The following is a 25415-nucleotide window of genomic DNA, read 5'->3' on the forward strand; positions in this document are numbered from 1 at the left end:
GCTATACCTATAATTAACCTGTACCATCTGGAAATACATCTTTATTTGCTCCCTCATTAATGAGTTTATTCATCTGGGGCCAAGAAGTCAGTCAGTCTAAACGTGACCTGTCCAGAGCTCAGGTAGCTAATTAGGTAGGCTCTCAGGGCAAGATTACTGATTAATGGGCCCATTTCCCACTCCTAAGACCCATACACAGAATGTCTTTTTGCCAACCAATCACTCCCCTCCTAGGATGTCGCAAGGTCTCTAGTCATGTCAATCTACCTAGGTCCAGATTTGAAAGAAGTTAGACCAAAAATGTCAGGCAGAGGGCAAGAGAAAACTTTACAAAAATGGAAAATGATCTGCGGTTGACTGATATTTTCTCAGGTGCGAAAGACTCATGGTCCACCAGTGTAATACCACAAACAGGCCTCCTATCCCCCACAAATACTGATACTCGGTGGTCTCTGAGTCTTTACACAGGCTGGTTACTTTGTCCCTTCAGCCCCTCTCTTCCACCAAACCACATTCTGCCTTCATGCAAAATGCTAGACAAATCCTCCTGGATCCAGAAAGGCTCTTTAGACGGACCCCATTCACTGGGGAAAAAAAAATCCTTTATTGCCTTAATGAGCATGATCCACAGCCCAGAAGCATCAGCACCCTGAGAGCTTAAGAAACAGATGCTTCAGAATCCATCCCAGACCTCCTGAATCAGAATCTGCATTTAATAAGATACCTAGGTAATTCATATGCACATAAAAGCATTGCTATTACAATCACTTTGCTGTATACCTGAAATACAACACTGGTAATCAACTATACTCCAATATAAAATAAAAAGTTAAAAAAATAAAATAAAAGGATTATCATTTCAAAAAATTGCTATTGCATTCCAGCACTCACATCCACAATTTGTCCTACAGTCATATACCTCTATACACCTGAATTGTTTTTAACAACAGCTTTACTGACATCTAATTCACATACTGTAAAATTCACCCATTTAAAATGTACTATTCAGTGCTTTTAGTATATTCAGAGTTGTGACACCATCACCACTATTTAAATTTAGAACATTTTTACCACCCCAAAAAGAAACCACATATCAGTCAGCCATCACTCTCCAATCTCCCTGCAGCCCAAGGAACCAATGATTTACTTTTGATCTCTATCTACAGATTTGCCTATTCTTGACATTTCATATAAACGAGATCATACAATATGTGGTCTTTTGTGAATGGCTTCTTTCACTTAGCATGTTTTCAGTGTTGCAGCAGGTATTGTAGTTCATTCCTTTCTATTACCAAATAATATCGTATTGTATGGATATACGACATTTTCTTTGTCCATCCGTCAGTTGATGGACATTTGGGTTGTTTATAGTTTTGAGCTATTACAAATAATGCTGTTACAAACATTCATTTACAAGTTTTCGTGTAGACATGCTTTCATTTCTCTTGAGCATGTATCTAGTAGTGGAACTGTCTGGTCATATGTAACTCTATGCTTTACCTTTTGAGGAACTGCCAAACTGTTTTCCATAGCAGCTGCACCATTTTACATTCCCACCAGCAGTGTATGAGAGTTCCAATTTCTCCACATCTTCAACAACACTTATTGTCTTTTTGGTAAAAAGCATCCCAATGGGTGTGAAATGGCAGATCAATATGATTTTGAATTTCCCTGATGTATAATGATGTTGAACACCTTTTCATATGCTTATTAGCCATTCACATATCTTCTTTGGAGAAAAGTTTATTCAGATCCTTTGTCCACTTTTAAAAAATACTTTTTTTTTTTTACAGCAGTTTTAGATTCACAATAAAATTGGGTGGAAAGCACAGATTTCCCATACGCACCTTGCTCCCAAATATGCATAGCCTCCCTCATTACCGACATTCCCATCAGAGCAGTACCTTTGTTCTAACTGAAGAGCCTACATTGACATACCATCACCCAAAGTCCATAGTTTACCTGAGAGTTCACTATTGATGTACAATCTATGGATTTGGACAAACATATAATGTCCTCATGGACACATATCCATCATTAGAGTATCATACAGAGTAGTTTCACTGACTTAAGAATTCTCTGTGCCCTGCTTATTCATCTCTCCATCCCCCCAATCCCTAGCAACCACTGATCTTTTTACTGTCTCCACAGTATTGCCTCTTCCAGAACGTCATATAGTTGAAATCATATAGTATGTAGCCTTTTCATATTGGCTTCACTTAGTAATATGCATTTAATATTCCTCCATCTCTTTTTATGGCTTGATAGCTCACTTCTTTTTAGTACTGAATAATATTCCATTCTCTGGATGTACCACAGTTTATTTATCCATTCACCTACTGAAAGGCATCTTGGTGGCTTCCAAATTTTGGCAATTATGAATAAAGCTGCTATAAACATCTGTGTGCAGGTTTCTGTGTGGACATAAGAGCTCCTCTGGGGAAATATTAAGGAGCACAATTGCTGGATTTGGTAACAGTATGTTTAGTTTCGCAAGAAACCACCAAACTATCTTCCAAAGTGGTTGTATTATTTTGCATTCCACCAGCAATGAATGAGAGTTCTTGTTGCTCCACATCCTTGGTAGCATTTGGTATTGTCAGTGTCTCAAATTTTGATCATTCTAATAGGTGTGTAGTGGTATCTCATTTTAATTTGAATTTCCCTGACTATGTATGATGTGGGGCATCTTTCCATATACTTATATGCCATCTATATATCTTCTTTGGTAGGCAATATGTTAAGGTCTCTAGCCCACTTTTTTCATATATATATATATATATATATATATATATATATATATACACATTCATATACATTCATTCATTCATTCATTCATTCATTCATTCATTCATTTATGGCTGGGTTGGGTCTTCGTTGCTGCATGCAGGCTTTCTCTAGTTGTGGTGAGCAGGGGCTACTCTTCGTTGCAGTGTGTGGGCTTCCAACTGCAGTGGCTTCTCTTGTTGTGGACCACGGGCTCTAGGTGTGCAGGCTTCAGTAGTTGTGGCTCTTGGGCTCTAGAGGACAGGCTCAGTAGCTGTGGTGCACAGGCTTAGTTCCTCCACGGCATGTGAGATTTTCCCAGACCAGGGATTGAACCCGTGTCCCCTGCATTGGCACATGGATTCTTAACCATTGCGCCACCAGGCAAGTCCCTCTAGCCCACTTTTAATCAGGTTGTTTTCTTATTACTGAGTTTAAAGAGTTCTTTGTATATTTTGGATAACAATACTTTATCTGATAGGTCTTTTGCAAATACATTCTTCCAGTTTGTGGCTTGTGCTTTCATTCTCCTGACAGTTTCTTTTGCAGAGCCTAAATTTTTAATTTTAATTAAAGTCTAGCTTATCAATTCTTTCTTTCAGGGATCATGCCTTTGATGTTGTATCTAAAAAGTCATTGCCAAACCCAAGGTCACCTAGATTTTCTCCTATGTTATCTTCTAAGAGTTTTAGTTTTGCTTTGTGATCTCATTGAGGTTTGTGGTCCATTTTAAGTTACCTTTTGTGAGGGGTATAAAGCCTGTGTCTAGAAACTTTTTTTTTTTTTTTTTACTTGTGGATGTCTGATTGCTCTAGCACCATTTGTTGACAGAATCTCTTTGCTCCATTGTATTGCCTTTACCCCTTTGTCAAAGATCAATTGATAAATTTACGTAGGTCTATCTCTGAGCTCTCCATTCTGTTCCACTGATCTATTTGTCTATTCTTTCACCAGTACCAGTGTCTTGATTACTATAACTTTATAGTAAGTTTTGAAGTTGGGTAAGTAGTCCTCCAATTTTGTTCTTCTCCTTCAATACTGTATTGGCTATTCTAGGTATTTTTCTTCCCCATATAAACTTTAGAATCAGTTTATTGATATCTATAAAATACCTTGCTGGGATTTTGATTGGGATTGCAATGAATCTACAGATCAAGTTGGGAAGAACTGACATCTTGACAACATTGAGTCTTCCTTTACATGGACATGGAGTATCTCTCCATTTAGTTCTTCTTTGATATCTTTCATCAGTTTTACAGTTTTCCTCATATAGATCTTGTACATATTTTGCTATGTTTATATCTACATATGTTATTTTTATTGGTGCTAAAGTAAATGGTATTGTGGGGTTTCTTAAAAGATTTTTTTTGATGTGGACCATTTTTAAAGTCATTACTGAATTTGTTGCAATACTGCTTCTGTTTTATGTTTTGGGTTTTTGGCTGCGAGTCACGTAGGACCTCAGCTCCCCGACCAGGGATCAAACCCATACCCGCTGCATTGGAAGGTGAACTCTAACGACCGGACCACCAGGGAAGTCCCTGGTATTGTGCTTTTAACTGCAAATTCCATTTGTTCATTCTTGGTATACAGGAAAGCAGTTGACTTTTGTATATTAACTGTGTATCCTGCAACCCTGCTATAATAGCTTATTAGTACCAGGAGGTTTTTGGTTCATCCTTTCTATAGATGACCATTTCATCTGTGAACAAAATGGTTTTATTTCTTCCTTTCAAATCTATATTCATTTTATTTCCTTTTCTTGCCTTATTGTGTTAGCTAGGACTTCCAGTATGATGTTGAAAAGCAGTGGTCAGAGGGAACGACCTTGCCTTGTTCCTGATCTTAGTGGAAAACTTCATGCTTCTCACCAGGTAAGTATGTTAGCTGTAAGTTTTGGGTAGATATGCTTTATCAAGTTGAGGAAGTTCCCCTATATTCCTAGTTTAATGAGAAATTTTTATCTTGAATGGGTGTCGGATTTTGTCAAATGATTTTTCTGCATATATAGATATGTTCATGTAATTTTTCTTCTTTAACCTGTTGATGTGATAGATTACATTAATTAATTTTTCAAATATTGAACCAGGTTTGCATACCTAGGATAAATTCCACCTGGTCATGGTGTATGATCCTTTTTATACACTGCTGGTTTCAATTTGTTAATGTTTTGTTAATGATTTTTACATCTATGTTCATGAGAGACACTGGTCTATAGTTGTCTTATAATATCTTTGTCTGGTTTTGGTATTAGGGTAATGCTGACCTCATAGAATGAGTTAGGAAGTATTCACTCTGCTTCTGTCTTCTGAAAGAGACTGTAGAGAATTGGTATAATTTCTTCCTTAAATGTTTGGTAGAATTCACCAGTGAACCCATCTGGGCCTGGTAATTTCTGCTTTGGAAGGTTATTAATTATTCAATGAATTTCTTTAATAGATATAGGCCAATTCTGATTGTCTGTCTTCTTGTGTAAGTTTTGACCGATTGCGTCTTTGAAGGAATTGGTCCATTTCATCTAGGTTATCAAATTTGTGGTCATAGAGTTGCTCATAGTATTCCTTTATTATCCCTTTAGTGTCCATTGGCTCTGTAGTGATGTCCCCTCTTTCATTTCTGATGTTAGGAATTTGTATCCTCTCTCTTTTTTTCTTAGTTAGCCTGGCTACAGGTTTATCAACTTTCTTAATCTTTTCAAAGAACCAACTTTTGATTTTGTTGATTTTTTCTAGATTTCCTGTTTTCAATTTCATTGATTTCTGCTCTAATTTTTATTATTTCTTTTCTTCTGCTTATCTTGTATTTAATTTGCTCTTTTTCTAGTTTCCAAAGGTGGAAGTTTGGATGACTGATTTTAGATCTTTCCTTTTTTTCTAATATGTGCATTCAGTACTATACATTTCCCTCTAAGCTCTACTTTTGCTGTATCCACAAATTTTGATATGTTTTGCTTTCATATTCATTTAGTTCAAACATATTTAAATTTCTCTTGAGATTTCTTTTTTGATCCATGTGTTATTTAAGCAGCATGTTATTTAACCTCCCAAGTATTTGTGGATTTTCCAGCTATCTTCCTGTTACTGATTTCTGATTTAATTCCATTGTGCACTGAGAGCAGAAAATATACGATTTTTATTCTTTTAAATTTAAGGCTTTTTTTTTTTTTTTTTTTTTTGTACGCGGGCCTCTCACTGTCATGGCCTCTCCCGTTGCGGAGCACAGGCTCCGGATTCGCAGGCTCAGTGGCCATGGCTCACAGGCCCAGCCACTCCGCAGCATGTGGGATTTTCCCAGACCAGGGCACGAACCTGTGTCCCCTGCATCGGCAGGTGGACTCTCAACCACTGCACCACCAGGGAAGCCCTAAGGTATATTTTATGGCCCACAATGTGGTCTATCCTGGTGAATGCTCCATGAGAACTTGAGAAGATTGTCATTCTGCTGTTGCTGGATGAAGTAGTCTATAAATGTCCATTATATTCAGTTAATTGATGGTGTCATTGAGTTCCCTGCCTTCATGAATTTTCTGCTTGCTAGATCTGCCCTTTTGTGACACAGGAGTGTTGAATTCTCCAACTATAACAGTGGATTCATCTATTTCTCCTTGCAATACTATCATTTTTTGCCCTATGTATTTTCACACCCTATTGTTAGGTACACACACATTAAGACACTGTTATGTCTTCTTGGAGAACTGATTTCTTTATCATTATGTAATGCCCCTCTTTTTTAAAATTTATTTATTTATTTATTTATTTATTTTTGGCTGCATTGGGTCTTTGTTGCTGCGCACAGGCTTTCTCCAGTTGCGGTGAGCGGGGGCTACTCTTCGTTGTGATGCGCAGGCTTCTCATTGCGGTGGCTTCTCTTGTTGTGGAGCACAGGCTCTAGGCACGTGGACTTCAGTAGCTGTGGCACATGGGCTTGGTTACTCCGTGGCATGTGGGATCTTCCTGGACCAGGGCTTGAACCCGTGTCCTCTGCACTGGCAGGCACATCCTTAACCACTGCGCCACCAGGGAAGCCCTGTAATGCTCCCCTTGATCCCTGATAACTTTCTGTGCTCTGAAGTTTGCTCTATCTGAAATTAATATAGCTACTCCTGCTTTCTTTTGATTGTCAGCCTGATATATCTTTCCCCATTCCTTTACTTTTAATCTATATGTGTCCTTTTATTTAAATGGGGTTCTTTTAGATATAGAGTTGGGTCTTGTATTTTTTATCCACTCTGACAATCTCTGTTTTTTAACTGATGCATTTAGACCATTAACGTTCAAAGTGATTATTCATATAGTTGGATTAGCATCTACTATATTTGTTACTGTTTTCTATTTGTTGCCCTTATTCTTTGTTTCTATTTTTGTCTTCCAATCTTTGTCTGACTTTTATAGTTTTAACTGAGAATATTATATGATTATATTCTCTTTCCTTTCTTAGCTTATCAGTTATACTTTTTAAAAAATTTTATTATTATTAATATTTTTTGGCCTCACTGTGCAGCTTGTGGGATCTTAGTTCCCCGACCAGGGATCGAACCCAGGCCCTCGGCAGTGAAAGCGCACTGGACTGCCAGGGAATTCCCTATACTTTTATTTTTACTTCTTTCAGTGGTTGCTCTAGAGTTTGTAGTATACAGTTACAAATAATAAAACCCACTTTCAAATAATACTATACCACCTTACAGATAGTTTGAGTACCTTATAACAACAAAATAATCCTAATTCCTCCCTCTCATCCCTTGTATCATTGCTGTCATTCATTTCACTTATCCATAAATACATACACACAAACATACATAGTCAAATGTAGTGTTGGTATTATTACTTTGAAAAAACTATTCTGTTAGATCAATCAACAATATGTAAAACAGGGAATTCCCTGGTGGTCCAGTGGTTAGGACTCCATGCTCTCACTGCCAAGGGCCCAGGTTCGATCCCTGGTCGAGAAACTAAAATCCTATAAGCTGTGTGGTGCAGCAAAAAAAAAAAAAAAAAAAACACAATATATAAAATAAAAGACCATCTACAAATATCCTATAGCTTACATTATATTTAATGGTGAAAGACTGAATGCTTTCCCCCTAAGATCCGAAATATCAGGATGTCCACCCTCACCACTACTATTCAACATAATACTGAAGTTTCTAGCCAGAAAAATAAGGCAATAAAAGGTACAGATTAGAAAGAAATAAAACTGCCCCTTATTTGCAGATGACATCATGGCCTACATAGAATATCCCAAAGAATCTACCAAAAAAAAAAAAAAAAAGGCTAGAACTTATAAGAGAGTTCAACGAGGTGGCAGAATACAACGTAAACATACACACAAAAATTGTATTTCTATATATTAGCTATGAACATATGGAAAATGACATTTAAGATACAATAAAACTTACAATCACTCATTAAAAAAAGAATTAGTAAAATAAATGTTTTTATTCTACCTTCACTTATTCCCTCTCCAATGCTCTTCCTTTCTTTATGTAGATCTGAGGCTCTGACTTCCATTATTTTCCTCTCTCTAAAGAACTTCTTTTAACATTTCTTGCAAGGCAGGCCTACTGGCAATAAATTTGCTCTATTTTTGTCTGTCTTTATTTCTCCTCTTTTGAAGGCTAATTTCATGGGATACCGAATTCTAGGCTGGTGGGGTTTTTGTTTTTTTCAACACTGTAAACATTTCATTCTACTCTCTTCTTGCTTGCATGGTTTCTGAGGATAAACTGGATGTAATTCTTATCCTTGCTCCTCTGTAGGTTAAGGTGTTGTCTCCTCTGGCTTCTTTCAGGATTTTTTGTCTTTGATTTTCTATCATTTGAAAAATGATATGCCTAGATTTACTGGGGGGTTCTGGCATTTATCCTGCTTGGTGTTTTCTGAACTTCCTGGATCAGTGGTTTGGTGTCTGACATTAATCTGTGAAAATTCTCAGTCATTATTGTTTCAAATATTCTGTTTCTCTCCTTCTTCTCCTTCTGGTATTCTCATGATGCATCTGTCTTAGTCTGTTCAGGCTGCTATAATAAAATACCATTGACCGGGTGGCTTATAAACAACAAACATTTACTTCTCACATTTCTGGAGTGTGGGAAGTCCAGGATCACAGCACAAGCAGATTCTGTGTCTGGTGAGGGCTTCCTGGTTCATAGCTGACTTTTTGCTATGTCCTCACATGGTGCAAGGGGCTAGGAAACTGTGGGGCCTCTTTTATAAGTGCACTAATCCCAATTATGAGGGCTCTGCCCTCATGACCTAATCACCTCCCAGAGGCCCCACCTCCTAATACCATCACCTTGAGGATTAGGAGTTTAACATATGAATTTGGGGGGAACACAAACATTCAGATCACAGCAGCATACATTACTTTTGTAGTTGTCCCACAGTTCTTGGTTATTTTGTTTTTTCTAGTCTTTTTTCTTTTTACTTTTATAGGTTTCTACTCAAATATCCTCAAGCTCAGAGGTTCTTTCCTCAGCCATGTCTAGTCTCCTGATAAGCCCACTAAAGGCATTCTTCATTTCTGTTATAGTGTTTTTGATCTCTAAACATTTCTTTTTGGTTCTTTCTTAGAATTTCCATCTCTCTGCTTACAATGCCCAGTTATTCTTGCATGTCATCTACTTTATCCATTCGAGCCTTAGCACGGTAATCATACTTATTTTAAATTCCCTGTCTAATAATTCCAAGATCCCTGCCATAGATGGGTCTAATTCTGATACCTGGTATGTCTCTTCAAAGTGTGTTTTTTGCTTTTTAGTATACCTTGTAATTTTTTCTTGATAGCTGGGCATGATATACCAGGTAAAAGGAACTGCTATAAATAGACCTTTAGTAATGTGGTGGTATGCTGAGGGAGGGGAAGCATTCTATAGTCCTATGATTGGGTTTCAGTCCTTTAGTGAGTCTGTGCCTCTGGAATGTGAACTTCACAAGTGCTTCTCAGTGCCTCACCCACCCCTCTTAGGTGGGACATGATGGTGTGAGTGGACTGGAATTGGGTATTTCCGTTCTCCAAGATGAAAGGCTACAGCTGACTAAAGATGGGTATTTCCTTTCCCCTGGGTCAGTTAGGCTCTGATAAAACCCCAACAGGTTAGGCTCTGGTTAAAGTTTCCCCTGATGGCAGACCTTAAGAAGAACAGAATGCTCTGTAGTATTTTTAAATGGCTCCTTTCCCCCACCCCTGCCCAAAGCACAAAAGGGTTTTTCTCAATACTCAGTGTAAGAACCTGATAGATATATGAGAAGTCATTGTGGGGGGCCCTCAATGACTGAGTCGCCCTGAAGTTTTTTAACTCTGAGTTCTCCACACTGAGCCTCCAGCAATTCATCAATTACAATCCAGGTTTCCCTTCTCCAGCACTGGTTCCCACAGAGGTTTCTGCTTCTGTAAGTTGTGATTCTCTGTATTCACCTGTTCATCTCTCCAATTTGGGGGGCAGCAATTTGCCTTTGCCCTATGACCTTACTTCTCTTAAAAATCTAAGAATTGTTGATTTTTCAGTTTGTTCAACTTTTTACTTGTTCTTAGGACAGAATGGTGATTTCCAAGCTTCTTACATGCCTATTGGAACTCTTTTGCCCATTTTTAAAATTAAGTTATTTATATTTTTATTGTTGAGTTGTAAAAGTTTTTATATATTCTGAATACAAAATCCCTTATCTGATATATGACTTGCAAGTATTTTCTCCCATTCTGTGGGTTGTCTTTTTACTTTCTTGGTGGTATCCTTTGCAATACAAAAGTTTTTCATCTTGATGACACCCAATTTACTTTTCCTTTTATAGCTTGTGTTTTTGGTGTCATATCTAAGAAATCATTACCTAATTTGGTAGTGATTTATAACCGTTTTCTTCTAAGAGTTTTATAGTTTCAGTTATTACATTTAGGTCACTGGTCTGTTTTGAGTCAATGTTTGTATATGGTGTGAGGCAGGAGTCCTATTAGCATGTGGCTATCTAGTTGTTTCAGCATCATTTGTTGAAAAGACTATTCATTCCCCATGTGTACCTGATTGTTCACATTGGCTCTTAACTCTCTAAGATGGTGCAACACTCTTGTTTTCCACATCATTTTCTTAAGTGTCCACATAGCTCTATATATTTTGCTGACAGAACCTGAGAAAGACTAAAAAGGTAGCTGGAGATATATAATACCATATATCCAATACCATAAAGAACATATGTAAATCATACCATAGAGAAAGAAAAAGCCTAAAGAAAGCCTCTGAAGCTATCTGTGAGGTTTGATACATTTATTCATTTACTCAACTCTCATTTAAGGTACTTCTGTTCTAAATGTGTAGGTTCTGGGCTAGGCATGGAGATACAAAGATGAACCAGACTTTTTTTCCTGCCCTTGAGAAGACAGATTTTAAAATGAAATAATTAGGTTGTTTTAAAAGCATGAATTTACTCAGCAGAGGGAGCACAATTGTTTCCATTTTACAGAAGGCACAAATGAGATATAAAGGAGAAAAACGACTCACTGAAGATCACCGTTATGGGGCATAGGGATAGGAGTGATGGGGAGAGGATCACAGACCTTATGGGAGAAATCAGAGTCAGGGCTTAGGGCCACAAATGGCCAAGCCAATGACTAGTCACAAGGTCCTGCTAGTGCCACATTATGACTTTCATGGGCCCTAGGTACTTTTGCCTTTGTGGAACCCTTTCTCTATTAGAAAAATATTTTAAAATATATTTTACGACTGCATTAATATAATCCAAGATGAATTATATTCATTTTTTCTTCTGATTAAAAGAAGTTAAGACATTTTTATGGGCCGCTGGGTACTGTGCCTATTGGATAAGTCAGCCCTGAGTCCTGCTGTCTCCCCACAGCTATGCACCAAGAATTCTCTCCCCAGCTGCCAAATCACATGGCTCTGCTGCTTCTGAGATTCTGTTCTCTACTGGGCCTGATCAAGCAGCATGAGGTTTAGGTTCACATTAAATCTCACACTGCCTAAATCCACACAGAAAAGCTAACCTCACTCTACTCCTATGAGCACTATACAGTTATTGGGCAATCATTTGCCAATAATGTGTATTCTGTGTTCAAGGAAGGCTTAGATACATTCATGATCAAACGCAAACAAAGAAACAGACATGTCATGACCTACAAACACCAAAGTCATAGGAAGCATGTGCCTGGCATCTTGGACAGCCCATAAATATCTGTTCATTCAATCACAAGACAAGCATAAAACAAAGTCTCTTCCCTTATAAAACTTACCATCTAATGAAGAAGGTCTCAGCTGCTCCTGTCAAGTTATAGAATGATCAATCATGCAGCTAGAGACTTCACTCTTTCACAAAACATTAGAGATGAATAAGCCCAACCTTTGCCCTTGAGGTAGCCACAGTCCAGGGGGTAGGGGTGAGACAGATTAAACATAATATGATAAGGATAACCACTGACGTATAAACAAAATGCTGTGTAAGCCCAGAGAAAGGAGAGATTAGTTAGTTCCTGAACCTGGTACAGCAAAACCACCAGGCTGGCTCCCTGTATCTCGTGGGGACAGATACTATGGTGTGCTGAGTGATTAGGATTACAAGTGAAGTCCAAAGTTTCACAGGCTACCCCTATTTGTAGCTCCCTATTCCCCTCTCACTCACATTCTTCTCCAACTCCTTAGCCCTGGCAAGAATTCCAGGCCAATAAATTAAAGTGGAACTACCTCACTTTTCAGACCTCATAAGTCAGCTGGGGATCACGCAGACATTGGTTATGCTTAGCCTAACTGAAAAGCCTGACATGGACAGCACACTGTAGGCAGTGGAGTCAGAGTAGATGCTGGCTGAAAATAACTGCTGTGGCTGCTGTCTGCCCTCCACTCTTACCCCTCCTACCATCACCAGAAAAGCACATCCTCCAGGCCAGCTGAATTGGAAAGCTTTTTTAAAGAAACTTTTAAAATTTATACAAAAGTGGAAGGAATAGTTTAACGACCTCTCTCCCATTCAACAATTATCAAATTTGGGGGCACCTAATGTACACTTCTTTGGTTCTTCAATTCCTACCCCATAAAATTCATATTTCTCAGACTGGCTTCCTCCCCACCTGGCCCTCCTCTCTTACTCTTTCCTATATGCACTCCAGCCTCTAATACACTCTATACTTTTCTACCCATCCTTAAAGATCCAACCCAGATGTCACCTCTTACAGAGCCCTTCCAGAACAGAACTTTCTACAGCTTTCTATGAAACTCCTAAAGCCCTAAATCTGGACTATCCATGTGCTGATCACATCTACCCACCTATGAAATCTCCCTCCAATTTTTCATTGCCACACCTTCTTGGTTCAGACTTTATCTCGTGCTCTCTCCTAGACCTGCAGTGACTTCCGAGTGATCTCCCTGACGCAAATCTTGCCAGTACAGATTCATAACAAGAGCAGCCACAGTAATCTTTATTAGACACACATCTGACTGCATCAGCCCCCTACTTTGACAAACTTTGATAACTTTCTACTGCCTTTGGATTAAAGTCCAAACTCCTTTGTATGACACACAAGGTGTTTCATAATGTGGTATGTAACCAGCTACTTATCTCACCACCTCCAATAAATGGCTTTTACTCCAGCCACACTAAACCACCTACCACTCTAAGGTGCTCTTCCCTTTTTTCCCTCAGTGCTTTGGCTGCTGCTGTCTTCTCTCCTTAGAATTCTTTCCTCACCTTCACTGTCTAGTTCATTTCTATTCCTTCTTTAAGAAGTAGCTCAAATATCACCTCCTTTGTGACACATTCTCCAACTTTATTCATTCACACACCCATTCAACAACTGTTAACTGATCATATGTTAAGCTCTAGACAGGGGATACAATAAATAACAGCTCTCACTCTCAAGGAGCTTAAGAGTCTAGTAGATCTCCTCAGGTGGAGTAATTCCTTTCCTCCTCTGCTCTCCTGCAGAAATTTACAATTTGCACAAACCTATAAGGTCACATTTATTACTTTTTATACTTGTTTCTGTTTCCCTAACTAGACTCTAATCATCTTGAGGCCAAGGATCTTTTCTTATTTTTAAGGCTTTGTTGAGGTATAGCATCCATATCAGGTGGACAGTTCAATTACTGTTTATATATTTATAGAGTTGTACAGCCATCTTATTTTTTTTTTTTTTATTTTTAAACATTTTATTGTGGAACACTTCAAACATATTCAAAATTAAAGAGAATAATGTTAGGGTACCTTATATACCCATCACTTAGCTTAAACAATATCAACTCATGGCACATCATTTCATCTATACCTCAAATCCTTCCCCACTACTAACAATCATATGAACCAAATCTAGAGGTTATATTATTTCATCCACAAATATATCAATATGTGTTTCTAATAGATAATGACTCTTTATTTTAAAATTAACCACAATATTATCTTACATAAAATCATAAGAACTCCTTAACATTCAAATATTCAGTCATTGTTCAGTTTCCTAAAATATCCAAGAATTTTTAAAAAATCAACTTTATTAAGGTATAGCTTACATAAAATAAAAATAACCTGTTTTATGTATACAGTTAAATCATTTTTAACAAATATGTATGCTCATGTAACCACAACCAAAATCAAGATGTAGAATATTTTCTTCATCCCCAGAGTTCTCTCGTTCTTTCTCAATTTCTCCTCCACTAAACCCCAGTTCCTGGAAAACACCAATCTGCTTGCTGTATTATAAGTTATTGTTTCCTGTTTCTTTTTTTACCTTTTTTTTTTTATTTTACAAATTTAATCAGTTATACATATACATATGTTCCCATATCCCCTCCCTTTTGCGTCTCCCTCCCACCCTCCCTATCCCACCCCTCCAGGCGGTCACAAAGAACCGAGCTGATCTCCCTGTGCTATGCGGCTGCTTCCCACTAGCTATCTACCTTACGTTTGGTAGTGTATATATGTCCATGCCGCTCTTTCACTTTGTCACAGCTTACCCTTCCCCCTCCCCATATCCTCAAGTCCATTCTCTAGTAGGTCTGTATCTTTATTCCTGTCTTACCCCTATGTTCTTGATGACATTTTTTTCTTAAATTCCATATATATGTGTCAGCATACAGTATTTGTCTTTCTCTTTCTGACTTACTTCACTCTGTATGACAGACTCTAGGTCCATCCACCTCATTACAAATAGCTCAATTTCATTTCTTTTTATGGCTGAGTAATATTCCATTGTATATATGTGCCACATCTTCTTTATCCATTCATCCGATGATGGACACTTAGGTTGTTTCCATCTCTGGGCTATTGTAAATAGGGCTGCTATGAACATTTTGGTACATGTCTCTTTTTGAATTATGGTTTTCTCAGGGTATATGCCCAGTAGTGGGATTGCTGGGTCATATGGTAGTTCTATTTGTAGTTTTTTAAGGAACCTCCATACCGTTCTCCATAGTGGCTGTACCAATTCACATTCCCACCAGCAGTGCAAGAGTGTTCCCTTTTTTCCACACCCTCTCCAGCATTTATTGTTTCTAGATTTTTTGATGATGGCCATTCTGACTGGTGTGAGATGATATCTCATTGTAGTTTTGATTTGCATTTCTCTAATGAGTAAAGATGTTGAGCATCCTTTCATGTGTTTGTTGGCTGTCTGTATATCTTCTGTGGAGAAATGTCTATTTAGGTCTTCTGCCCATTTTTGGATTGGGTTGTTTGTTTTTTTGCTATTGAGCTGCATGAGCTGCTTATAAATTTTTGAGATTAATCCTTTGTCAGTTGCTTCATTTGCAAATATTTTCTCCCATTCTGAGGGTTGTCTTTTTGTCTTGTTTATGGTTTCCTTTGCTGTGCAAAAGCTTTGAAGTTTCATTAGGTCCCATGTGTTTATTTTTGTCTTTATTTCCATTTCTCTAGGAGGTGGGTCAAAAAGGATCTTGCTGTGATTTATGTCATAGAGTGTTCTGCCTATGTTTTCCTCTAGGAGTTTGATAGTGTCTGGCCTTACATTTAGGTCTTTAATCCATTTTGAGCTAATTTTTGTGTATGGTGTTAGGGAGTGATCTAATCTCATACTTTTACATGTCCCTGTCCAGTTTTCCCAGCACCACTTATTGAAGATACTGTCCTTTCTCCACTGTACATTCCTGCCTCCTTTATCAAAGATAAGGTGACCATGTGTCCGTGGGTTTATCTCTGGGCTTTCTATCCTGTTCCATTGATCTATCTTTCTGTTTTTGTGCCAGTACCATACTGTCTTGATTACTGTAGCTTTGTAGTATAGTCTGAACAGCCATGTTATTTTAAATCATTTCCATCACACTAAAAAGAAAGCTCAAGCCCACTGGCCTACTCCCTATTCCTATCCCTAGACCTAAGCAACCACTAATCTACTTTATATCTCTATAGATCTGTCTATTCTGGACCTTTAATGTAAATGAAGTCATATAATATGATGTCTTTTTTGACTGGCTTCTTTTTTTTAAAAAAATTTATTTTTATTTGTTTGTTTATTGATTGATTGATTGATTGGCTGTGTTGGGTCTTCGTTGATCCACGCAGGCTTTCTCTAGTTGTGGTGAGCAGGGGCTACTCTTAGTTGCAATGCGCGGGCTTCTCATTGCTGTGGCTTCTCTTGTTGTGGAGCATGGGCTCAAGGTGTGTGGGCTTCAGTAGTTGTGGCATGCGGGCTCAGCAGTTGTGGTTCACAGGCTCTAGAGTGCAGGCTCAGTAGTTGTGGCACATGGACTTAGTTGCTCTGCGGCATGTGGGATCTTCCTGGACCAGGGATCGAACCTGTGTCCCCTGCACTGGCAGGCGGATTCTTAACCATTGCAACACCAGGGAAGTCCCTTGACTGGCTTCTTTCATGTAGCATAATATTCTTCAAAGATCATCCATATTACAGCATGTATCAGTACTTCACTCAATTTTCTTGACAAGTAATCTTCCACTGTATGGATATACATTTCATTTATCCATTTACCAGCTGATACACATTTGAGTTGTTTCTACTTTTGGGCTATTATAATATTGCTATGAACATTCGTGTATAAGCTTTTATGGGGACATATGTTTTTCTTTCTCAAGTATATATCTGGAGTAGAATTACTGGGTCATATGGTAACTCTACGCTTAACCTTTTGAGGAATTGCCAAAGTGTTTCCCACAGCAGCTGCACCATTTTACATTTCCACTAGCAGTGTATGAGGATTCCAATTTTTCCACATCCACAACACTTGTTATTATGTCTTTTTGATAATAGCATCATAGTGGGTATGAATGGTATCTCACTGTAGTTTTGATTTACATTTCTCAGATGGCTAATGATGTTCAACATCTTTTCATGTGCTTATTGGCCATTTATATATTTTCTTTGGAGATAGGTCTATTCAGATCATTTGGTCTATTCAGATCTTTTGTTCATTTTTTTATTGGATTATTTATCTTTTTCTTGTTGAGCTGTAAGAGTTCATTACATATCCCAAACACAAGTCCTTCATCAGATATACGGTTTGCAAATATTTTTTCCCATTTAGCAATCCTAAGTGGTCTGAGGATCATCTGATTCTTACTAATTTTTCCATTTCAAAGAACTAGCATGTAATCTGGCACACTGTATGTGTTCAATAAATGTTAAATGGATGTTACATAACTTTAACTGCTTTGAAGACAAGAATAATGTCTTAGGCAAATACTAACAGCCATAAAAGGGGAAATCTACAGTAACACATTCATAGCTGGGGACTCTAACACCCCACTTTCACCAATGGACAGATCATCCAAAATGAAAATAAATAAGGAAACACAAGTTTTAAATGATACATTAAACAAGATGGACTTAATTGATATTTATAGGACATTCCATCCAAAAACAACAGAATACACATTTTTCTCAAGTGCTCATGGAACATTCTCCAGATAGATCATATCTTGGGTCACAAATCAAGCCTTGGTAAATTTAAGAAAATTGAAATTGTATCAAGTATCTCTTCCAACCACAACGCGATGAGACTAGATATCAATTACAGGAAAAGATCCGTAAAAAATACAAACACATGGAGGCTAAACAATACACTACTTAATAACAAAGTGATCACTGAACAAATCAAAGAGGGAATAAAAAAACACATAGAAACAAATGCAATGGAGACACGACGACCCAAAACCCATGGGATGCAGCAAAAGCAGTTCTAAGAGGGAAGTTTATAGCAATACAATCCTACCTTAAGAAACAGGAAACATCTCGAATAAACAACCTAACCTTGTACCTAAAGCAATTAGAGAAAGAAGAACAAAAAAAAAACCCAAAGTCAGTAGAAGGAAAGAAATCATAAAAATCAGATCAGAAATATATGAAAAAGAAATGAAGGAAAGGAGAGCAAAGATCAATAAAACTAAAAGCTGGTTCTTTGAGAAGATAAACAAAATTGATAAACCATTAGCCAGACTCATCAAGAAAAAAAGGGAGAAGACTCAAATCAATAGAATTAGAAATGAAAAAGGAGAAGTAACAACTGACACTGCAGAAATGCAAAAGATCATGAGAGATTACTACAAGCAACTCTACGTCAATAAAATGGACAACCTGGAAGAAATAGACAAATTCTTAGAAATGCACAACCTGCCAAGACTGAATCAGGAAGAAATAGAAAATATGAACAGACCAATCACAAGCACTAAAATTGAAACTGTGATAAAAAAAATCCTCCAACAAACAAAAGCCCAGGACCAGATGGCTTCACAAGCGAATTCTATCAAACATTTAGAGAAGAGCTAACACCTATCCTTCTCAAACTCTTCCAAAATATAGCAGAGGGAGGAACATTCCCAAACTCATTCTGCGAGGCCACCATCACCTTGATACCAAAACCAGAAAAGGATGCCACAAAGAAAGAAAACTACAGGCCAATATCACTGATGAACATAGATGCAAAAATCCTCAACAAAATACTAGCAAACAGAATCCAACAGCACATTAAAAGGATCATAGGGCTTCCCTGGTGGCGCAGTGGTTGAGAGTCCGCCTGCCGATGCAGGGGACACGGGTTCGTGCCCCGATCCCAGAAGATCCCACATGCCGCGGAGCGGCTGGGCCCGCGAGCCATTGCCGCGGAGCCTGTGTGTCCGGAGCCTATGCTCCGCAACGGGAGAGGCCACAGCAGTGAGAGGCCCGCGTACAGCAAAAAAAAAAAAAAAAAAAAAAGGATCATACACCATGATCAAGTGGGGTTTATCCCAGGAATGCAAGGATTCTTCAATATACGCAAATTAATCAACGTGATACACCATATTAACAAATTGAAGGAGAAAAACCATATGATCATCTCAATAGATGCAGAGAAAGCTTTCAACAAAATTCAACACCCGTTTATGATAAAAACACTGCAGAAAGTAGGCACAGAGGGAAATTTCCTCAACATAATAAAGGCCATATATGACAAACCCACAGCCAGCATCGTCCTCAATGGTGAAAAACTGAAACCATTTCCACTAAGATCAGGAACAAGACAAGGTTGCCCACTCTCACCACTCTTATTCAACATAGTTTTGGAAATTTTAGCCACAGCAATCAGAGAAGAAAAGGAAATAAAAGAAATCCAAATTGGAAAAGAAGAAGTAAAGCTGTCACTGTTTGCAGATGACATGATACTATACATAGAGAATCCTAAAGATGCTACCAGAAAACTACTAGAGCTAATCAATGAATTTGGTAAAGAAGCAGGATACAAAATTAATGCACAGAAATCTCTGGCATTCCTATACACTAATGATGAAAAATCTGAAAATGAAATCAAGAAAACACTCCCATTTTCCATTGCAACAAAAAGAATAAAATATCTAGGAATAAACCTACCTAAGGAGACAAAAGACCTGTATGCAGAAAATTGTAAGACACTGATGAAAGAAATTAAAGATGATACAAATAGATGGAGAGATATACCATGTTCTTGGATTGGAAGAATCAACATTGTGAAAATGACTCTACTACCCAAAGCAATCTACAGATTCAATGCAATCCCTATCAAACTACCAATGGCATTTTTCACAGAACTAGAACAAAAAATTTCACAATTTGTATGGAAACACAAAAGACCCTGAAGAGCCAAAGCAATCTTGAGAACGAAAAATGGAGCTGGAGGAATCAGGCTCCCTGACTTCAGACTATACTACAAAGCTACAGTAATCAAGACAGTATGGTACTGGCACAAAAACAGAAATATAGATCAATGGAACAGGATAGAAAACCCAGAGATAAACCTATGCGCATATGGTCACCTTATCTTTGATAAAGGAGGCAGGAATGTACAGTGGAGAAAGGAGAGCCTCTTCAATAAGTGGTGCTGGGAAAACTGGACACCTACATGTAAAAGAATGAAATCAGGGGCTTCCCTGGTGGCGCAGTGGTTGAGAGTCTACCTGCTAATGCAGGGGATACGGGTTCGAGCCCTGGTCTGGGAGGATCCCACATGCCGCGGAGCAACTGGGCCCATGAGCCACAACTACTGAGCCTGCGCGTCTGAAGCTTGTGCTCCGCAGTGAGAGGCCGCAATAGTGAGAGGCCCGCGCACCACGATGAAGAGTGGCCCCCGCTTGCCACAATTAGAGAAAGCCCTCGCACAGAAACGAAGACCCAACACAGCAAAAATTAATTAATTAATTAATAATTAATACCCCCAACATCTTAAAAAAAAAAAAAAAGAATGAAATCAGAACACTCCCTAACACCATACACAAAAAAAGCTCAAAATGGATTAAAGACCTAAATGTAAGGCCAGACACTATAAAACTCTTAGAGGAAAACATAGGCAGAACACTCTATGACATAAATCACAGCAAGATCCTTTTTGACCCACCTCCTAGAGAAATGGAAATAAAAACAAAAATAAACAAATGGGACCTAATGAAACTTCAAAGCTTTTGCACAGCAAAGGAAACCATAAACAAGACAAAAAGACAACCCTCAGAATGGGAGAAAATATTTGCAAATGAAGCAACTGACAAAGGATTAATCTCCAAAATTTATAAGCAGCTCATGCAGCTCAATAACAAAAAAACAAACAACCCAATCCAAAAATGGGCAGAAGACTTAAATAGGCATTTCTCCAAAGAAGATATACAGACTGCCAACAAACACATGAAAGAATGCTCAACATCATTAATCATTAGAGAAATGCAAATCAAAACTACAATGAGATATCATCTCACACCAGTCAGAATGGCCATCATCAAGAAATCTAGAAACAATAAATGCTGGAGAGGGTGTGGAGAAAAGGGAACACTCTTGCACTGCTGGTGGGAATGTGAATTGGTACAGCCACTATGGAGAACAGTGTGGAGGTTCCTTAAAAAACTAAAAATAGAACTACCATATGACCCAGCAATCCCACTACTAGGCATATACCCTGAGAAAACCATAATTCAAAAAGAGACATGTACCAAAATGTTCATTGCAGCTCTATTCACAATAGCCCGGAGCTGGAAACAACCTAAGTGTCCATCATCGGATGAATGGATAAAGAAGATGTGGCACATATATACAATGGAATATTACTCAGCCATAAAAAGAAACGAAACTGAGCTATTTGTAATGAGGTGGATAGACCTAGAGTCTGTCATACAGAGTGAAGTAAGTCAGAAAGAGAAAGACAAATACTGTATGCTAACACATATATACGGAATTAAAAAAAAAAATGTCATGAAGAACCTAGGGGTAAAATGGGAATAAAGACACAGACCTACTTGAGAATGGACTTGAGGATATGGGGAGGGGGAAGGCTAAGCTGTGACAAAGCGAAAGAGAGGCATGGACATATATACACTACCAAACGTAAGGTAGATAGATAGTGGGAAGCAGCCGCAGAGCACAGGGAGATCAGCTCGGTGCTTTGTGACCGCCTGGAGGGGTGGGATGGGGAGGGTGGGAGGGAGGGAGATGCATGAGGGAAGGGATGTGGGAACAGATGTATATGTATGACTGATTCACTTTGTTATAAAGCAGAAACTAATAAAAAAAAAAGGAAAAAAACAAACAACTCAATCCAAAAATGGGCAGAAGACCTAAATAGACATTTCTCCAAAGAAGATATACAGATTGCCAACAAACACATGAAAGGATGCTCAACATCATTAATCATTAGAGAAATGCAAATCAAAACTACAATGAGATATCATCTCACACCAGTCAGAATGCCCATCATTGAAAAATCTAAAAACAATAAATGCTGGAGAGGGTGTGGAGAAAAGGGAACACTCTTGCACTGCTGGTGGGAATGTGAATTGGTACCGCCACTATGGAGAAAAGTATGGAAGTTCCTTAAAAAACTACACATAGAACTACCATATGACCCAGCAATCCCACTACTGGGCATACACCTTGAGAAAACCATAATTCAAAGAGTCAGGTACCAAAATGTTCATTGCAGCTCTATTTACAATAGCCCCAGATGGAAACAACCTAAGTGTCCACTGACAGATGAATGGATAAAGAAGATGTGCCACATATATACAATGGAATATTACTCAGCCATAAAAAGAAACGAAATTGAGTGATTTGTAATGAGGTGGATGGACCTAGTGTCTGTCATACAGAGTGAAGTAAGTCAGAAAGAGAAAGACAAATACCGTATGCTAACACATATATATGGAATTTAAGGAAAAAAGATGTCACGAAGAACCTAGGGGTAAGACAGGAATAAAGACACAGACCTACTAGAGAATGGACTTGAGGATATGGGGAGGGGGAAGGGTAAGCTGTGACAAAGCGAGAGAGTGGCACGAACATATATACACTACCAAACGTAAAATAGATACCTAGTGGGAAGCAGCCGCATAGCACAGGGAGATCAGCTAGGTGGTTTGTGACCACCTAGAGGGGTGGGATAGGGAGGGTGGGAGGGAGGGAGACGCAAGAGGGAAGACATATGGGAACATACGTATATGTATAACTGATTCACTTTGTTGTAAAGTAGAAGCTAACACACCATTGTGGAGCAATTATACTCCAATAAAGATGTAAAAAAAAAAAAAAAAAAAAAAGAATAATGCCTTAGGTACTTCCCTGGTGGTGCAGTGGTTAAGAATCCGCCTGCCAGTGCAGGGCGCACAGGTTCAAGCCCTGGTCCGGGAAGATCCCACATGCCATGGAGCAACTAAGCCCATGCGCCACAACTACTGAGCCTGTGTTCTAGAGCCTGTAAGCCACAACTACTGAGCCCACGAGCCATAACTATTGAAGCCCGCGTGCCTAGAGCCCATGCTCCACAACGAGAGGCCAGTGCAACAAGAGAAGCCACCGCAACAAGAGAAGCCACTGCACTGAGAAGGACGTGCACCACAACGAAGAGTAGCCCCGGCTCTCCACAACTAGAGAAAGCCCACGCACAGCAACGAAGACCCAACACAGCCAAAAATAAATAAATAAATTTATTTTTTTAAAAAAGAATAATGCCTTACTCATTTAGCATCTCCCTCACACTTCACACCTAGCACTAGACACAAAGCACACACCTTGGAAATACACAGAGACTGAGTAACTCTCACTTGAACAGACAGTGGGGATGATGTTGCAAAAGAATCCAGAGGAACTTAGAAAGCCATCTGAAACCAACAGAACTTACCTGTTTATATTGGCTACTACCAGTTACCCCTGAGACAGCTGCTGCTCTCTGAGAATAAGAAGCAACTTCTATATAAGCCATTCTTGCAGTGGCCCACACTCAGAAGTAGTCATCAAAATGCTCTATTACTTAGAAAACTGGCCCCCTCCCTCCATTCCCTTAGCCAGTGGGAGATATCAAGCACATGACAGCACTAACTGACATGCTGGCTTTGCCTGAAGTGCCCTTTCTTCTCCTTAAGGAGCTCAAACTTGATCTAAAGAGACAGGCTTGTATCTGGACCACATCAGAGATGTACAGCAAAGGTGCTCCATCCTTTGTGGTTTCTAAGTTAGAAAGTGACTCTTCCTCTTAAGCACTAACATGAAATCCTGCGTGATCATTAATAGCCAACAGTAAATACTTTCCAAACTTAACACAGAATACAAATAGGACTGAAGGAAGCTTTGGGGAGAAGGAAAAACTGAAGAACATGGCTCATTTCACCAGAAGCCTTAGGTCAGTGAGGCAGGAAATGTCTCTAACATCTCTTCCTTTCCATAATATTATTCAAGCTACAAACATAATCTAGGCCCTTCAACTTCATGCCATTCCTGCTAGTCACTGTGTCACTCAAATTCAAAATCTTCTGGTTTGCCAATGCTGCCTATAAGAGAAAGGAAGAACTCCTCAGTAGGCCACACAGTGCCCTCCATGACAGCATTGAGAGTAACCTCTCCTGTGACCACACAAGGCCATGATCTTACTCCAGTCTGCCTGGCACTTAACATATGCTCCCCTGCACTATGTATAATACACCGGAAAGCACATGCACTTTGGAATTAGAAAGTCTGGAAGCCCTACTTGCCTGGGTTAAGGTATGTCTTTCCCTGCCTCTTTATTATTATTTTTTCTGGCTATCATCTTTACATCTTACTTACTTATTTATTTATTTATTTATTGGCTGCGTTGGATCTTTGTTGTTGAGCACAGGCTTTCTCTAGTTGCAGTGAGTGGGGGCTACTCTTTGTTGCAGCGCACAGGCTTCTCATTGCGGTGGCTTCTCTTGTTGCAGAGCACGGGCTCTAGGAGCATGGGCTTCAGTAGTTGCAGCACACGGGTTCATCAGTTGTGGCTCACGGGCTCTAGAGTGCAGGCTCAGTACTTGGGGTGCATGGGCTTAGTTGCTCCGTGGCATGTGGGATCTTCCCAGACCAGGGCTCAAACCCGTGTCCCCTGCATTAGCAGGCGGATTCTTAACCACTGAGCCACCATTCCCTGCCTCTTTAATCCCTTCTCCATTTCTGTCCCCTGCGTGATCTTTCTAGAATGCAAATCTGATCCATGTCACTCACCTAAGTGCTTAAAGTTCTTCCACTGTTAATCACCCACTACACATAAAATCCAAACTTCTTAGCATAGCATATAAGGCCTTACATGATCTCACACCTGCCTCCCTTTCCAGTCTTCCTACTTCCTCATTACGCCCCACCTTCTACTTGGATGCTCCAATAATACTATACCTTATACAGTGACCTGTCAGTGCTGTTCTCGCCCTCTCACCTCCCACCTTGCACATGTTGCTCCTCCTGCTTAGAGGGCCCTCCGCCTCTCTCCTTGGCTGGTTAATTTCTAGTCATTTTCCACATCAGCTAAAGTGCCACTTCTCTGGGGAGCCTCTCCTGATCCCTTTCCCACCATTTTCTGTGCTCCCAGAGAGCTCTGTGCTTCTCTGTATTACAGCAGTTATTACATCTGCTTATTTCACTAACTCTTCCACTGGACTATGAGCAGCCTGAGAGTAGGGCCTATGTCTTCATTATCCTTCACAGCTAAGGCAGTGCCTTTGTAAATGCTCAGGGTATACTTGATGAATGGATAAATGAATGAAAAGGATTTTCCCACCATATACATAAGGCTGGCATAACAAATAACTTTATTATTACTTTAAGCTGACAACATTGCAACTCAGAGTGTAGTACTGACTTGTCTCACGTAACAACTGTGTGGTAGAGCTAGTATTAAAAAGCCAGATCTTCAGAGACCCAGACCAATGTCTGGACCTCTCCCTTGAGTCTAAGCTCATACTTCCAACTGCCTA

The 25415-nt window shown here is 39.1% G+C and overlaps 1 protein-coding gene across 3 annotated transcripts in view; it reads right to left on the bottom strand.

Moving 5' to 3' along the window:
• RNF121 (ring finger protein 121) overlaps window positions 1-25415 on the bottom strand; it is an 88318-nt gene that overhangs the window by 51490 nt on the left and 11413 nt on the right. The window contains exon 2 of one of the 3 annotated variants that reach the window (XM_060105562.1): window positions 12004-12031. The exons of the other annotated variants lie outside the window; for them this stretch is intronic. Within the exon in view, the coding sequence (XP_059961545.1) occupies window positions 12004-12006 (3 nt within the window). The 5' untranslated portion in view covers window positions 12007-12031. The remainder of the gene's footprint in view (window positions 1-12003; window positions 12032-25415) is intronic. 3 annotated transcript variants of the gene reach the window in all.

Source organism: Mesoplodon densirostris, chromosome 7, assembly GCF_025265405.1.
Source record: "Mesoplodon densirostris isolate mMesDen1 chromosome 7, mMesDen1 primary haplotype, whole genome shotgun sequence".
In the NCBI taxonomy this organism is placed as follows: Eukaryota; Metazoa; Chordata; class Mammalia; order Artiodactyla; family Ziphiidae; genus Mesoplodon; species Mesoplodon densirostris.